Source organism: Aptenodytes patagonicus, chromosome 3 (genome assembly GCF_965638725.1).
Source record: "Aptenodytes patagonicus chromosome 3, bAptPat1.pri.cur, whole genome shotgun sequence".
Lineage (NCBI taxonomy): Eukaryota > Metazoa > Chordata > Aves > Sphenisciformes > Spheniscidae > Aptenodytes > Aptenodytes patagonicus.
The window spans coordinates 37,528,722-37,546,672 of record NC_134951.1 but is presented as its reverse complement, the minus strand read 5'-3'; the positions used below and the strand labels follow the sequence as shown (position 1 = coordinate 37,546,672).

The 17,951-nt window shown below is 41.1% G+C and overlaps 1 protein-coding gene across 1 annotated transcript; it reads left to right on the top strand.

Moving 5' to 3' along the window:
* The first annotated feature begins 808 nt into the window (after nucleotides 1-808).
* On the top strand, nucleotides 809-16,315 carry TMEM30A (transmembrane protein 30A). The gene is made up of 7 exons (XM_076333086.1): nucleotides 809-1,140; nucleotides 7,411-7,527; nucleotides 8,198-8,305; nucleotides 9,395-9,482; nucleotides 9,950-10,093; nucleotides 11,802-12,008; nucleotides 13,848-16,315. The coding sequence occupies exons 1-7, from the start codon at nucleotides 862-864 to the stop codon at nucleotides 14,039-14,041; spliced, it is 1,137 nt and encodes a 378-aa protein (XP_076189201.1). The 5' UTR covers nucleotides 809-861; the 3' UTR covers nucleotides 14,042-16,315.
* The last annotated feature ends 1,636 nt before the right edge of the window (nucleotides 16,316-17,951 follow it).

Here is a 17,951-nt window from a genome sequence, read left to right as displayed (position 1 = left end):
GTCCAACGGATGCTGCCTTTTTCCAGCAACCCCCTTCTGACGCCGTGGGAAGACGAGGGGCGGGGGGCTCCTCCTGAAGCGCTGAGCGGGGGTGATAAGGCTGCAGGCCCGGGGCTCCTCCGCTCACCGGTGGCCGCCGCCGGCCGGGCTGGCCCCGGCCCCGGGGCACAGGGAGCCAGAGCCTCGCAGCGGCGGCAGGAGCAGCAGGACTTTGCGCCGAGGACCCTCCCGGGGGCAGAGGGGGCCGCACCGCCCCCTGGGAGAGGGGACTGCGGGCCGGCTGGGACCTAACTGCCTCAGAGGGAGCTAGAAAGTGACGCAGGACTTTCCGCAGCGCGGCAGGCCTGACGGCACCGGCGCCGCCCGTCCGCGTCCACAGCGCGGGGGCGGGCAGCGGGGCAGCCTCGGCCCCTTCAGCGGCACCGGCCCCCCCGGGCTGCAGCGCGGAGCTGAGCGCCAGGAGCGGGAAGCACCCCCGCCCGCCGCCCGCCTCCCCTCCGGCAGCGCGCTGAGCGCCACTGCGCGTGTGCCCGCTGACCCCGCCCTCCCGCCTCGGGCCGGCGGAGAGGGGGGAAGCGCGCAGGCGCAGCTCGCCCTCCCCAGCGCCCGAGGGCCGCGTTTGTGCGCACGCGCAGCTCCGTCGTGGCCGCCCTCCCGCCACCGGGAAAGGCGTGGCGCGGCCGGGGGGGCGCGTCATCAGCCGCGCGCGTGCTCCGCCGCCTCCCTTCTGCCGCGGCGGAGCGCGCAGGCGCGGTGGCCTCGGGTCACGTGTCGGGCGGGGGCTCGTGACGCGGGGTTGCTGGTGTCGCCGGCGGCGCCGGTGGCAGCGCGCGGCGCTGGGCGGCGGGTCGGGGCGGCGCCATGGCGGTGAACTACAGCGCGAAGGAGGAGGCGGACGGGCACCCCTCGGGCGGCGTCGGGGTGCCGGGCGGCGGGGCGGTGAGCGGCGGCGGCGGCGGCGGCGGGGCCGTGAAGACCCGCAAGCCCGATAACACGGCGTTCAAGCAGCAGCGGCTGCCGGCCTGGCAGCCCATCCTGACGGCGGGCACGGTGCTGCCGGCCTTCTTCATCATCGGCCTCATCTTCATCCCCATCGGCATCGGCATCTTCGTCACCTCCAACAACATCCGCGAGTACGAGGTGCGCGGGGGGGGGGGGGGGGGGCGGGACGGGGACACAGGCTCCTCCCGCCGGCGGGGCGGAGGACAGCGGCGGCCGGTGGGTGCCAGGGTCTGGCCGTCTGCCCGGGCGGGGCGGTGGTTTGGAAGGCCCCGGCGGCCGCTCGAGGGGCGCCGGGCCGGGCCGGGCGAGCGGCGTTAGGGATCGCCTGCCCGTAGGCGGCCTGCGCCTCCTTGCGAAATCTGCCGCCGTCTCTTCCTGCCGATACTCGGCGGGAGGTAGCGGTGGCTTACGTGGTTTCTGTGATGGACGGACAGCTCGCCCTGGCTGTTCCGATTCAGTTTGACGTTTGTACACTTCAACGAACCATCTGTTAATTACCCTGAGTAGACGATGAGCTCGCGGAGTATCCTCCGCGTGGATCGTCGCCCTCCCCTCAGCCTTGCCGCTGCTCCTGGGTGAACTTCCAGGGACGTTAATGCCAGTATTTAATTAACCCAGCCCAATGCAAGTTTTGTTCTCAGTGGTACCGAAAGTATGTGCGTCGTCCTTGGGATGGCTTGTGGCAATGGATTATGTATCTTTTAAGTGTTCCAAAGTAATTGTAGTTTCAGGACAAAACTCTGCGGTGAATGTATTGCTATAATTCTTACATGCGTTACTGATTTAACGTTTTGGATGCTGGATGGGAGACCAGGGTGTCCAGAGTGAACTTAGAAACAAAGATCGAAGAGTGTGGCTTTCTCTAATTATACGTACAAAAAACTGAGTCATTTACATCTGATAATTAACCACACCGCTGCTGTGAAAAGTTGCTAGGCATTAACTGAAAACTAAACCGTGTATCACAGTTAGGTCCATTTGATAGCAGAACCACTTTGTGTGGTAAGGAAACAACCCAAAGGGCTTAGGGACAACCTTGAAAAGCAAATTAATGGCTATGATTAGTTTCAGTGAGCTAATGCGACCAAGATTGATTGTAGGGAAAAAAATGTGTAGCTGTTTGTTGGATTGCTATATTAGAGAATATGAATTTTTGTGGATCAAATCAATCTAGTTATCAGAGTAAGCTGTCACTTTCAGATAAGTAGTGTCCAAGGCAGTGGCTTGGCTAGTGGTAGCACTATGGTAATGAAGCCCAATTAAGTAAAGAAACCCTGAGGCAGACAGTGAATGCTACTATATTTTCATATTTCTGCTAAAATGCAAACAGTGTTGTAATAAAACAAATTTCAAGTTTGCTTTCCTTTATGTTAGGAACTAAAATTCCATTCAAGAACAAAAGCAGAAGTGAAAAAAACCCCAAAGCTGAAGTGTATTTTACTGTGTCCAAATGTTGTATGTAAGCATATTTTTGAAAAGCAATTTCTTCTTGTGTCAAGATTTGAGGGTATGCAGAACATCTGAACATTGACACAAGTGCTTCAGAGAACACATTGCTAAGTTGTCATGGGCATGTAGACTTTTAAATTGCCATGTTATAGTCATGTTTAAGGTAAATACCATCACGTTTTCAGCAGGACACTCGATGGAGAAAAGTAAAAAACTAACTCTGATTTTTTTGACGATTGCATTTAAAATAGCCATTTCTCTAGTAAAGCAATACAAAGTCTTAGATCATAATGATTGTGAGGTTAAATGTAATTGGATAAATATATCTCCCTTTTTTTCATTATGACTGGATTTGTGGGATCTGTAGGGACAGGGAATGCATCAGTTTCATGAGTCCAAAAATGTAAGTGACTCCTTGTGCCTATATTGCCGCTGTATGCATATACAGAATTTTTCTATACTATTGTTGCTTAGCAGCTCAGTCAGGTACTCCTAATAATTTCCAGTAGGAGTCAAAAACTAGATGTTCCCACCTAACGTGCAGTATGAAAATCCATAGGTGAGCTGGGAGCATGACTGATGCTCCCCTATGCAATCAGATTGCATATATAAAGCAGTAGTAGCCATCTATATTTGGAAAGGCAGGTGCTGGCCTTCCATCCTTTCTAATCTCAAGATATTCAAGGTTAGAAAGGGTTTCGTTTGTTTGTTTGTTGTTTTACTGCGTGGGTTCGGACTTGTATCATCTACCTCACATGAAGCTCTCCCAGGTCAGATCATTAGGCTTTTGTGAGGACAGGAGGGACAGAGTTCTTGACTTCTGAGAGTATGATTAGACAGTTGGGGTATGCGGGTAAGAATGGGGGAAACTTGGGTTTTGTTCTCTGATCCTCATGTCTGTTTTATCAAGTGTTGTAATTGTTGTGGTTTAGCCCTAGCCAGCAACTAAGCACCACACAGCTGCTCGCTCACGCCCCCTGCCCCGGTGGGATGGGGGAGAGAATCAGAAGAGTAAAAGTGAGAAAACTCAAGAGTTGACATAAAGACAGTTTAATAGGTAAAGCAAAACAAGGAATTCATTCACTCCTTCCCATCGGCAGGCAGGTGTTCAGCCATCTCCAGGAAAGCAGGGCTCCATCACGCGTAACGGTTACTTGCGAAGGCAAATGCCGTCACTCTGAACGTCTTCCCCTTCCTCCTTCTTCCCCCAGCTTTATATGCTGAGCATGACGTCACATGGTGTGGAATGTCCCTTTGGCCAGTTTGGGTCAGCTGTCCTGGCTGTGCCCCCTCCCAGCTTCTTGTGCACCTCCAGCCTTCTCAGTCGGTAGAGCGTGCGAAGCTGAAAAGTCCTTGACTAGTGTAAGCACTACTTAGCAACAACTAAAACATCGGTGTGTTATCAACATTATTCTCATCCTAAATCCAAAACACAGCACTGTACCAGCTACTAGGAAAAAAATTAACTTTATCCTAGCTGAAACCAGGACAATAATGCAGAAATTCTGCGAGTGAGATTATAATTCTAAAGGCAACTGAATTTTTTTGGGAAAAAAAAAGTTTAAATCAAGAAAGGCTCTAGAGTTGCAGCAACTAAACATAGATGAAGCATTTTACAGACTAGCATTTGGGCTCTGAACACCAGTGAGGGATGCAGTTTAAGACACTGCTATCGTCTATATGCTTAGCTGAGATATGTCCCTGCTTAGTATGCTGACTTTTGTTAGTAACCTCCAAATGTTACTCACAAATAGCTGTAAATTCAGCTCTGGGAGACAAGACATCTAGAAGCTAGGTGCAGTGACTAAGCTCTTTTAAAAATTTAATCGGGGGAGGAAGCAGTGGTACTTATTTACACCCACCTCCTAGACAATAGCATACTTGTTAAGTGTGTGTGCATATATATATATATAGAGAGAGAGAGCTGCCTGTAAACTTAGTGTATTGGAATTGAATAGGATGTATAATTTATGCCCCTGAAATACATGTTTATGTACAGTTCAAATCACCCTTTCCTGGAACTTGATATTGCAGCCATTAGTATTTCTGTGAACTGTGCTGTTCTCATACAGGTGCAAGGACTGAGCAGCAAAATGTAGCTTTTCCATTGATTTCCTTTATAAGCTCTCTTGAATTCAAATGTGGAAGATTTCCAACAGCTTAAGTGTACTAGAATTATAGGGGTTTTGTGTTGGTTGTTCTCTAGCATTTTCTCACTGTTTCAAAGGGTATGAACAGCCTTTTATCTTGGGTCTATCATGAAAATAGTTCATTTGGGTGGAAAATGAGAATCAGCTGTGTAAATGTGTCTTTTGCCCTGTTATTAAAGAGTGAGAGAGTTCTGTATTTCCTGGGTTTTCTTTATTTTTTAATTTTTTTTTTTTTTAGAATGGATAAGAAGCATTGACAGAGCATATTAAAATGTGATAAAAATTGAGGACTATCCAAAACATTAATTGTGTAGGAAAGAGGTCTTTGAGCTGTGACTGCTGCTGTGAAATGCGTAATTGTAGTTAAAAAGCCAAATAGACTTTAAGGCATACCTAGGAATAAAGAACTGAAAGAAAGGAGATTACTATTGCATACACTTTCAGTGTTGTCTGCAGTTCCAGTAGCCCCATCTCAAAAATGAAACAAAACTTAATAAAATCTACAGAGAGGGATAGCAAAGAGGACCAGAGTTAGGGGATGCCTTTTAAACAAGAAGTGGCCAAGCAGAGTAGGATAAATATGTGACAGAGTATGAAGTCTACAAAGTCATAAATGGTTTGGAGAATATGTATATGCAATAGTTACGTTATTTCTACACTGCAAAAAATGTAAATCAACTGAGAAGGACGTCAACAGCCTGAAAAGCCATTGGTGCCGGGTAACTTGGATATACCCAGTGTCCTTAGATCAGGGGTTGTTGAGAAGGGCTCACTCTGTGTGGATTTGTCATACTCAGCTGCTGGCCGATCCCTGGGGACAGAACGCAGGGTCAGGAGGGTTCCTGCCGTGGACCCCAAAGTCAGTCCTTCAGTTCTCAAAGTCCTGGTTTCATTATATTGTCAAGAGGTGAAGACAGATACCTCTATCCCTTTAGTTAAGCTCTCTGTTGAATGCAACCTGCAAAGGTGGATGCAGAAAAAACCACTTGTGTTGGCAGTTACTGTACAGGAAAGCTCTTGGATAGCATTGAAGCTGATAACAGTGGTCAAAAGCATGGTTCTGTTTCAATATACATCAATTTCATGCTCCACAGATTGAGTCAATTATATTTTTTAAAGTGAAGTCTTTAGATTTTTTGCAACCTTAGAGTATTTGAGCTTTGTTATTGATCTAAAACTTCTCCACAGACTGAAGAACTAGCTCAGGATATGGAGGTTTAAGTTCTTTCTAAAGGAAATGCTTGTTTAAGATTACTTTAGCAGGGGGAAAAAACCCACCAAGTTAGCCTTGAACAAATTAGATGCATTGTTTGCTGAGAGCAGTGGTGGTCTGTCTGCTGTAGCTGAAGAGCTGTTCAGGACTGCTGCAGTAGTGCTATTTCTAGATCAGCATAAACTCAGTATCTTGTTCAGTGCAGGAAGCAAAGATTATGTGATCCTCTCTCTCTCTGCCAGCTAATAGCTTCTGAAGCTGACTCGTTTCAGCTAGGCTCGTTAGGGTGTAGGTCTCATCTGTCAGAAACCTGGCAGCAGAGCAGATACTAATAAAAGTGCTGAGGGAAGGGCTGCAGCTTAATAGATATCGAAGAAATCACAGGAAGAGAGACCTTGAAGAAGACCCAGAGGAAAACAGGCTTCAGTTGTTCCCTGAACCTTGAAACTGTGTGTTTGTTTTAGCTAACCTTAATACAGATATTAGAACATCATAAATCATTCTAATTGTTGATAATGCATTTCACTACAAGCATAAATTAAGGCAAACCATTTGCAGCAGTCTTTCATAAAACTATATAGGCATTGTAGTTCAAATGATACTGCTGTTTAACAGTTTGTTGCCATAACTTGGTATACGTTGCACCAATCTGAGTGTAAATTCTAAACGGGAAGTTGATAGTAAGTGTAGAAATACATAGTTTATAGGCAGATGGAAGCTTTCTCCTGCTATATGTGGAGCTAGCCTGCTGAGCCCAAGTTAATTATTTCCTGCCATTCACGTGCTGGAGTTATACATGAGGGAGAGCTAAAGTGGTCAAGCAACTTCAGTTGGCTTGGGCTGTAGGGTGAGCTCATGGCTGCTCAGGATGCGTTATGCATACTGTCCAGGTAGCTTGTATGTACAGATTTCAAATACTTTTTTTAGCTACGTTATTAAAGAGACATAATATTGTATAAGCCAAACTAACACTGATCATATTTCTTGTCCATCTACTGGTATTTTACTATTCCTTGTCCATCTACTGGTATTTTACTATTCCTGGCAAAACAGTATTAGCGTCTTCATCTTCCCTATTTTAGGAGAGTTCTTGGGCATTAAGTGATTTTTTTTTTTCTAAATGTTTATTTAATCTTCTGACTAATTAGATGGCTAAAATGGGCAGCAAAGCAAACTTTCTTATGCAAAACTCTTTTATTAAATATCTAAGTAAACTTTTAAAAATGTAACCTCTCTGGAAAGCATGTAAAAGCTGAGCTCTGCTTGTTACTGTGTGTGGTTTTGGAAACGTCATGTTGTCTGGAGTATCTGCTGTTTGTGTTTTGGTGTGTTCTTTTTTTTTTTTCCTCCCCCCCCCCCCCAGCAGTAATGGCCCACCTCAGTGTTAAATTTGTTTGAGGCTGAAATTGAGCATATAGACAGAGTCACAGAATCATTTATGTTGGGAGGGGCCTCTTGAGATCATCAAAAATCTGAATGGGCTTTTGGAGTTGAGGTGTAATAAGATTGCAGAATAAATGCCACGTCAACTCTCTGACTTATTAATCAATTTTCTTTACTTTCCCATTGTAAACTAACGACTTTTTTCTGTTACAGATTGACTATACAGGAACAGAGCCTTCTAGTCCCTGCAACAAATGTTTAAATGTGTCCTGGGACAGCACACCACCTTGTACTTGCATCATCAATTTCACACTGGAACATTCATTTGAGGTATGCTACCCTGTATGCAAAGTGAAATTAGAACAGTTTGTATGGGTTATTTCATAATCGATAGGAAAGCTGTATCACTTAAGTCTTAATTTTTTTTTTGCTATTTTAAAGGATTATTTCTAGTTTTCCTATGAACTTGGATCTCATTTTTTGTGTGCCTTTTTAGTAGCAGGGATGAGATAGTTTAATGCCTCTGTTTATCTGGAAATGTATAACATTAAATGGAATGCTTGTGTTTTACATGTTTAGATTTACCGTATGTGTCATATAGCTAGCAAGTAGATCAGCTATTCCTGCATGATTTAAAAAAAACTCAGTTCAACAAGAATTGGAAATACCAGATAAGTGCTTTCTGACAAATTGGAGGCAAATAATGAGGCTTATGTGCTTAACATTGGACAAGATAAGTGTTGGAATTAGTGCTGGTGAATATTGTTCTGATAGTTTATGGCATGTTGATACTGTTTGACTTCAGGATACCAGCTTATGTTAGGGTACTCTCTGTGTACTCAGTGTGAAGACAGGATTGAGGCTCCTGCTTTATGAATGTTGCTGCGAAGTAAACACAGAGTTTAAGAGGTTAAAAGTTAAGCTTTATGTTAATTAGTGTGTTCATATGTTTTATTGATCTGTTCTTTGTGTGCATGAAAACCCATCTTGCTTCCTGTAGAGCAATGTATTCATGTATTATGGACTTTCCAACTTCTATCAAAACCATCGTCGTTATGTGAAATCTCGAGATGACAGCCAGCTAAATGGAGATAACAGTTCACTACTTGTAGGTATTCATGCTTGGATATTAATAAGCAACTACTCACTATTGCATAAATCACCACATAGCAGAGTATTTAGTTTAATAATGAGGTAGTAGAATTTTTGCATAACAGAAAACAACTGTAAGGAATTCATATTTTGTTTACAGAAAATAACTGTAAAATACTGTAAAATTTCATGTCAGTCATTTCATTAAGTGGACAGCAATGCAGTACTTCAATCATTTCTCAAATTTGAATAGTTTTAAACTGCCTTTTTATCTTCAGTCAATAGCATCTATCTGTATCCATTCTGTCTGAAGTTTTCGTTTTCAGTATAAAACAATGTTCGGTTACCTAGCACTTGGTTTGGATATTGCAGCTAAATGCATCTGTTTTTATAGACTCTGGTTCAATATTGAACATCAGCAATATTGGAAAATATCAGTACTTTGTATTCTGTTCAAGGCACTGTGTAGTGTTTAGGGCCAGACCTCTCCTCTTCCTAATTTTTACGAGGAGTGGAAATAGAGTTGGGTTCTTGCTCCAGCAAGAATTATTCTCCCTTTTTACCTGTAAACTTTAAAAAGAGGGAGAGTTTTAGGAGGCTACATCTGATGACTGACACAGGGTTTTGGGCGGGGCTTTTCCTGCTTGCATTTTTGGCATGTTGTTGGAGTCCTTGCAACCTGTTGCATTTTATGTTACATTTGGTTTCTTACTATAGCCTTATTTTCTATAACACTGATGCATACTTAAAAAAACCCCTATAATAAAAGAATACTTGAGTACTTCGTGTTGGAAAACTGTTTCTATTAAAAGATAAAAGGAAAAAAGTTCTAATAGCTTCCAAGAAAAGGCTTATTTTTAGTATGACCATGATGGGATTCTAACTTTATTCATTTTTTATTTAGATTCTATTCCTGCTTGTAAAAGAAAAATCAATCATGCTAACTAGTATTGAATGCTGAAGTATTTGTAAATAATCTGATTTGTGAAAAGATTATTTTGTGGTACATTTAAGATGTGCACATTATTGAGGTGCTGTAGTAAAAAACAGGTTAGTTGGATAAACTAGCACAGACTCATCTGCCTTTTTTCTTTCTGACTGTCAGAATCCAAGTAAGGAATGTGAGCCTTACCGCACAAATGAGGACAAACCCATTGCTCCTTGTGGAGCTATTGCCAACAGTATGTTTAATGGTATGGTAACGCAATTTTAAGTTATCATTTAGATGTTTTTGTGATCTAGTGTATGTTTTGTGTTGTTACAAATTGTTTTGAGTAAAGACGTCGTGGGCTTTTTTATTTTGAATTCACACATTTTCATTGTTCAGAATAAAATATCTTGTGTTGTACTGCTGTTGCTTTTTTCAAAATTACTATCAGAATTAGTTTAATCTGATAGCATACAAAGGATGGAAATACCTGTTGTGAGAAGCTGTTACTGCTGTGGAGTAGACCTGTAGATATCATATATGGATAATATGCTGCTATCTAATACAGATTGATTACTACAGAACAGCTTGTGATTGTGGCAGGCAGGTAATAAATGCCTTGTCCGGTTTTTTTGGTTTTTTCTCCTGGAGGTAATTGTTTCACTGCCTATCAGGATCATCTGTCTAATGAGAGTTTCTTCAGCTGGTTTTCTGATTCGATTTTCTCCTTAGATACACTGGAATTATACCGCATTGATAATGGCACAGAGACTTCTATTACTTTGATTAAAAAAGGCATTGCGTGGTGGACAGATAAAAATGTGAAGTTCAGGAATCCTACAGGAGATGGAAATAACTTAACTGCGCTTTTCCAAGGTAAAAAAAACGATGTGAAATTTTAAGAAGAACGAAACACTTCAAACACATTTTGATTCCAATGAGTTTTACCTCACTGACAACATTTTAGTGAACATGCTAATTAAAAATACTCTGGTTTTCTGAAGAAATCCAAGCTAAGGACTACTCTGCTATCTAGAAAAGTTGTCTTTAAATAATGAAAGCTGCACATTTCATGTGAAAGCGTTTGGTTTTTAACTTTACTGTAATCATTAATATTTCTTTTTTTTTTTTTTTTTTTTAATTTCTGATTTTTGTTTTCCACTTGGAATACTGAGAAAAGCCTAATATGTGTACTGCTGTTCTGGTTTAACCCCGGCTGGTAACTAAGCACCATACAGCTGCTCACTAACACCCTTTTCCCCTCAGTGGGATGGAGGGGGCAGAATCGGAAGGGTAGAAGTGAGAAAACTTGTGGGTTGAGATAAAGAAAATTTAATAATTTAAAAAAAAATTGTAAGGAAAAAAAAAACCACCAACAAAGAGAGAGGAAAATAAAACCCAAGAAAAACCAAGTGATGCAAAAGAAAGTAATTGCTCACCGCCAACTGACCGATGCCCAGCCAGTCCCTGAGCAACAGCAGCCTCCGCCAACCTCCACCTGCCCAGTTTTATTGCTGAGCATGATGTCATATGGTATTGCATATCCCTTTGGGCAGCTGGGGTCAGCTGTCCCAGCTGTGCCACCCCCAGCCTACTCGCTGGCAGGGCAGTCTGAGGAGCAGAAAAGGCCTTGAGGCTGTGTAAGCGCTGTTCAACAATGAATAAAACATCAGTGTGTTATCAACACACTGTTTTCATCACAAATCCAACACATGGCAGGATACAAGATACTATGAAGAAATTTAACTCTATCCCAGCCAAAACCAGTACAACTGCTATAATGCTTGGATTTCACTTGAAAAGAAATCCTGCAGTCGTTTAATCAAACTCTTCAGATGCAGTTTTCATTTAAATGTTTCTACTGGTAGATCGTGCAAAGTTTTCTAAAAACCTGATTCTTTTTTGTGATTAGAAGTGACTGATTTCTCTCATTTGTTAGGTTAAATACAGTTTGGTAAATCAAAGTTTTCTTGGGCTACCAATGTCTGAAAATAATCTTCCTCAGGGCTCTAAGGGGTGTGTGTGTGTTTATGCAAGGTATGTAATGATTTCAGGTTTAACCTGATGTGGGTTTCTTGCTTAGTCATAGCCAAATTGCATGTTACCGATGTGATGTTACCCTTGGAAAAGCAGATACCTTACCCTAATACAACGTAGAATTGTGTTTCCAATAAAATTAGCAACAGCATTAGTATGGCATGATCTAAAATATTGCACATAATTTTATTTGCTCATGGTCCAGAAAGTGGTAGTCAAACTCTTAAAAAGTGAGCAGAGGAGCTATCATCATAATGGAGAATTAGCTCACTAAGGTAGAGTAATGTTTTGAGACAAGACTTCCTAGCTACATGAATGTGTAGGGGAGGCAAATTTGTTTAAACAAATGGACGGTGCTATCGTGAGAATAAATGGATGTGCACTACTGTTTAAGTGTCTTGCAATAGCAGTGAGCCAACCTGTCTGTTCATACTGTTTAGAAGTTAGTATGTTTTTTTGTAATATTAGAATGAATTTTGAAGAGCCAGTGTGTTACTTAGTCCTGTATTTGAAATACTTTATTGTTATTATTTTTGTTTAATCCTAGGCACAACAAAACCTGTAAACTGGCCCAAGGCAGTGTATATGCTGGACATGGAGCCTGACAACAATGGCTTTATCAATGAAGACTTCATTGTGTGGATGCGTACTGCTGCTCTGCCAACATTTCGCAAGCTGTATCGTCTCATTGAAAGGAAGAATAATTTACAGCCTACCTTACAGGCTGGAAAATATTTTTTGAATATCACATACAGTATCCTTTGAAAAACCTTTGAAAGCAGCTAAGGACCTTAGCTGGATTACACAGGCAAATATATTTGTGCAAGTTCAAATTGAACTAGGCTTTTTTCTTGCCATCTCTAAAAGAGAGGGTACTGAGCTGTGGTTGAAAACTGGTAGTGAGAATTGGGTAGAATAATTACCATCTTGTACTTCTGTGCAAGTTTTTATAGAATTAACTTGTGTGTGGCCTGTTAGAACGTGAAATCCAGTCCAGTTTTTAAGCTTCGTAAATGAAATGACTGGGCTAGACTTATACTTTTTAATGTAAGTGCAGTTTTAATCATAACATTCTTAAGCTATTTTATAGTTCATATAAAACTGCATTCATATAAAACTACGTTTTTTAACCAGGATGAAAACATTCAGTTCCATTAAAAAAAAAAATCCAACTCTTTGGAGGAGGCCTTTGTGAGGATATAATGGAGATGTTAATCCTAGGGAAGATTTCAGTGTAGAATTTACCCAGTAGGCAAATTTTGGAGGATGCTAGTGTCTTCTCTGTACACTTAGCTTGAATTCTCACAGCCGTATGGTCAGTCTTACTCACTTTTTTTCTCACGCATCTTGTTCATGTTTATGGGTACTTGCGGTCCCCAATAGCTGCCTCATGTGGGATAGAGGCTAAAGCCTATGGACGGGAGCATTTCCGTCTGATAATTTTTGGGCAGACTGCCTGCATTTTGGCTGACAGGAAGATACTTAAGCGTAGTTCAGGTGATGCTTAGCCTTCAGGCGAGCTGATAAGCCTTCCTGAAATCTGTTAAATGGCCTAAGTAACAGCCAGGTTCTAGTTTCTGCAAAATACTATGTATGGGCACGCTTTCTTTACCCTTCGGTTGATAATGTGGCGAATTTGCAGTGTGCATTTTTACTCATCAGTGTATGCACTACTAATTTTTTGATGTCTTCCTGTGATTGCCTATGGACTCTTAATTACTGCTTTGACACTGAAGGGTATTGAATATCTGGGAGAGATGTTTCCCATGGGTGCAGGAATTAACATTCATTTGGGAGTTCAGGGCCTGCTTTGGGTCCTTCTGTGGCTCCATGTATTGTTGTCAGATTATTCTCTACTTGTAGACTTGCTCCAGAGCAGCCTGCTCTGCTGTGCAATTACTCAAATCTGTGTATAAAATTAAATGAGTAGCTTAATAGTGAGAGGGAAATCAGATTGCTTGGGTGGTGTAAAGGAATTGAGAGAAGCATAGGAAAAAGGAAAGAACAGAGGTAGCTGGTAGCCTAGAAACTTGAGAGCTTTAACTTCACGGTGTAATGACAATATGTAATCAAGGGCAGACTGACTTTGGAGGTCAGAAAAATGTCAGAGCTGTGGATCAGGTGGGAGGTTTGTCATTCTGTTTTGGACAAACTAAAGACTAGGTAGAAGTGCAGGAGACTAGAGGAGGAGGGTTGTCATAGATACCGAATTCTTAAAATTTGAAAGCACTTAATGATAATTTTTAAATAGCTATTGCAGTATTTTCCTTTGCTGCAAAACTGTGGGGAGTGCATATAAAACTGAATGAACGTGAAGTCACTAAGGAAAATTTTGTACTAAAATATGTTCAAGAATTAAAATTTAGATTTCCCTCATTTTATTGAAGCTGCTTTCAAAACCCCACAAAATCGCGCATTTGCTCTTGCCTTAAAAAGAGGTTAATATCTCCTAACGTGGCTATTTGCACTTCCAGTATTCAAAGGCAGCAGTTTGTATTTGGAACCTGAATGAAATAATCCAAAATTTTAATGTTTCTGACCACATAAAGCTAGATTTGGAAATGCGCTTCTTGTTTTCCTATATGTTTTTCAGATTATCCTGTACACAGTTTTGATGGACGAAAAAGAATGATCCTAAGCACCATCTCGTGGATGGGAGGCAAAAATCCCTTCCTGGGAATTGCTTATATCACTGTTGGGTCCATATGCTTCTTCTTAGGAGTTGTATTGCTGATCATCCATCACAAATACGGAAATCGAAACACTAGTGCAGACATTCCCAATTAATCTTGCATTCTGAAAACAAATGTACTGCATGTGCATCAAGGCCAGTCCAGAACGGACCCAGTTCTTGAAAGATAAATCTCTGCTTCTGTCACTTCTGAGACTGGGTACATAATTTTTATCTAAAGCTCCCCTTTCCCATACTGTGGAATAACTCTTGGAAATGACGGGTATACAATTAGCTATATTGATTGTATCTCTGCCTATGTCAGAAACAATTTTTCTGATATTTGCCTCTAACTGGGCAGGCCACACGATGCATATAGCTCCTGTTCCCTTGATGCATCTGCTGCTTGTTCATGTGCTGTGTAATGTTGGTATGATTCAGTACATATAGATTGTGTGGAGAAAGACTGTTATACTGTAAATTGTTAACTTTCTGGAATTCAGGTGTCAGTGCTGTTGAAAGGAAAAGTCAAGTCTTAAATGTGTTTTCAATTTACTGTCCTGTGTGCATGGGCTTTTACATTTCTTGCTGAGATTTTAATATATTTATATAAGTTGTTAAATATTTTTCCTGTGTCCTACCCACCTCTGTTATGTTAAATCCTTTAAGTGCTGTGTAAATTTCAGCACTCTGGATTCTTTGTATATTTACAATATATGTGCCTGGCCAGTAAACTAGCATCCTATGAAGATATCAGAAAACCTATTTGTTCATTATCTGCGTGAGTCCCTTTTAAAGTTTCTTCTAAATTGGGAAATGTTTGTTGCAGGTAGAATCTGCTTCTTTCTAATTTTATTTGCTTTAAGTCATATCCAATACTAGTTTACCTATCGTGATTGCTGGTTTTGCTTTTTATGAGCAGCTCCAAGCACTAATCCAGAAGAACCTAAAGTGTTTTTTCCGTTCACAAATCTGGGTGAATTCCTTTTACTGGAGGAGTTTCCTAACTTTCTTGAGGCATATGTATTCTGAGCAGGCTTTGTTGTAAAGGAATTGTCATATACTTTTTCCTTATTTGGAGTAAACACCACATTAAATTTTTGCGGTGTTAAGATAGTAAACTATAGAAATTCAGAAGTTGAGATGGCAGTAACCTCTTTTCATTGAAATGCAGGTTGAGCTTGCTGTGAAACCTAATTTAAATATTGCAGTTAGAAGCAATGTGCGGTTTAGTGTCTTAAATTACAGAAGGGTTCACTTTTAGGTTAATTCAAAGTTAACTGTAACCTGTAAAATACTACTTTTTGGTGACTTTTTTTTAGGTGATGCACAGAAATTGTAATGTATATGGTGGAGATCACTTTATATGCAACTAGCTTGATAAAGTATTGAGTATATTAAAAAAGACCTAATAAATTCTGCAAACCATTTAATTAAGAGATTTTATTTTGTTCTTGAACATGCATTTATTTTCATCTGAATGAAAAGACGTATTCTCATTAAGTGTGAATGCAGTTTAAGTGAGTTTTATGTCTGGGATTACATATTTGTTACAAAAAGTTGTTTATTCACGGTCCAATAGCTTAATCTATAGCCAGCTTTAAACAACACTATTGATTTATCACATACACACATGACCGTTTTTAGTGAATTACTTGTGTAATCTTTTTAAGCTAGCAGTTTATAAGTCTGTACAAACTGTGGCATGAGGCAGCGTTTCCAGTGTGCTAGCATTCTGTAACTCCTTATAATAATTTGTTTGCATAGTACAGTGTGGCAGCACAGGACTTTAAATAGTCAAAAGATGTTAAGATTTTATTTACAGTGTTGTATCTATATTGCTGGAATTATAGAATAATGGTATGTACCTTTGTATATCGCAAGGCAGAAAAGTCACAGAAACTGTTAAACTGGCTTTCACTGGTAGAGTAGTTGCTAGTCCAGAATGTAGTGAGTGAGTAAGGGGACGTCTCCCAGTTCCTGGTTATTAAAATATTTTGATTTTTAAACTTTGTCACTTGAAATGCAAATATATTCTGCTTCATTCATAATCCCTATCTTTTTCCAAGTAGGAAATGTTGCTTTTTGGGCTGTGTGCAAAATTAAAAACGAAGTATTTTTCTATCTTTACCTTCAAATATTTTTCAATGCCTTACCTTTTTTCTACTGACTATAGCTGTCTGTGCTTCTTTGATCTTCTCAATGAAGTGCACCAGGATAAGAATCGCTGTCTGTTTAGTTTCTGTTATAATTACACTTTTTCTCCGAGAGCCTGTAGCAGTAAATACTTGTCAGGCAGTATGCCTGACAGATAGTGTGCCTGAGGAGCTTAAAATGCTTGTAAGAACTTAAAATACTGGGTCAAATTAGTAAACTCTTCCTTCACTCATGCTCGTTTGTCTTATTGTCATGTTGATAACTACGGAGATCCTTGGATTTTGTATTTCTTACAAGTTGCCCATATGTCACATGTTCAAAGATGAAACCACGGCGTCCCTGTCTGACACTTCTCGGGGCAGCGTCACTGTCCTGGTGGTCAGTGTCGTCTGTTGAATTTGGATTTGACCACCTGTGACCTGGTTCTTCAGTGGCATCCTTCAGAGGTATTCGCTACCAGGGTTGAGAAATACAAAGAGCAATGCCTCTGCTTTCTGAGTGCCAGTTTGGTGCTTTCCAAGTCTTACCCAATTGAGGCAGTGCCCAAAGTGTGAGAGATTATTAGCTTTCTGGAGGCTGCTGCTGTTACGAGGCTCTGCTTATGAACGAATCTTTCCTGGAGAGAGGAAATTGGGAAACTAGGATATGTCCCTGTCTTATGCAAGAGCTCTCCAAACAAATTCTCTAGTGTGAGACCAACTTCCTTCTGATTTTTTGTAAAATCTACATCCCTGTAACAAAGCAGATTGTCACCTCAGGTATTTTTTTTAACTGCATCAGGCTATTTGGGGAGCTGTCGATTGTGCTTTGCTGAGTCAGAGGGAAGAGTTACCAGCTTATAACGGATGTGAAGGATCCTTCACAGCCTTTGCCTCCCAAGGTCACGCTGGTACTGAAACTAGGTTCTCAGCAGCATGGTTTTGCTTTAATTATGAATGTTAAACCTTGAAGAATACAAGCCTTGTCTTTTTTTTTTTATAGAAATCTCCATGGGAGGAAAGGCCATGACAATCTAGGGCCATGCAATCTAGGATCTATTGCAGATGCAATACATCTGCAAGCGTGTACTATCTGCTTGAATCCATCAAATAGAGCAATGAATGTGGCTGGCGTTTGGACTGGATTCACAGGGGGTGTTACTGACTGCACCTTTTTCTCAGATGCCCTACTTGCAGTGGGAAAATAAGGGTTACAATGTCTATAGACAGACAGATGTCCAAGACTGAGTTGAAGTGAGTGGTGGAAAAATGTGACTAAGTCTAAAGCAGAATGTACCTACAGTTTTTTAAAAAAAAAAAAAAAAAAAGAAAAAAGTTACTGACTGGAATGCAACCGCTGAAGACAAAGAACAAGGCGTAACCATAGAAGCACTGCAAATGATTCTGATCTTCAAAGTTCCCATGACAAGAATATGGTTTCTGATCTTGCCTGAAAATTTGTGATCTACCCTTCATACTACATAAGGTTTTTTTTTTAATACAAGTTCGATATTTGTGTAACCTGGGGTTGTTCCCTGTAACTGAACTAACTAGCTATGGTGAGTTAGAAATGAAGAGGGCAACAATGCAAAGGCCTTCAGGGAGGTCAGCAATATCAATCTTAAAATCAAGCCAGTCCCATGAGGGTTTTGTATTGACCTAGTCAGTGAGTTTAAAAAACAAACAAACAAAAAAAAAAACAAACCAAACACAAAAAACCCAACCCTAACACCCCAAAATGATCCACATATCGAATACTTGTCTGTATTGAACAGCCTGCCAAAAATTATCACTTTCAAAGTAGGAGAAAAAAATGTGAAAATCTAAGCCAATTTTATTCCTGCTCTCCTCTTAGCAACATGGACGGTTTATGGAAGAGGCTGCTTCTAGC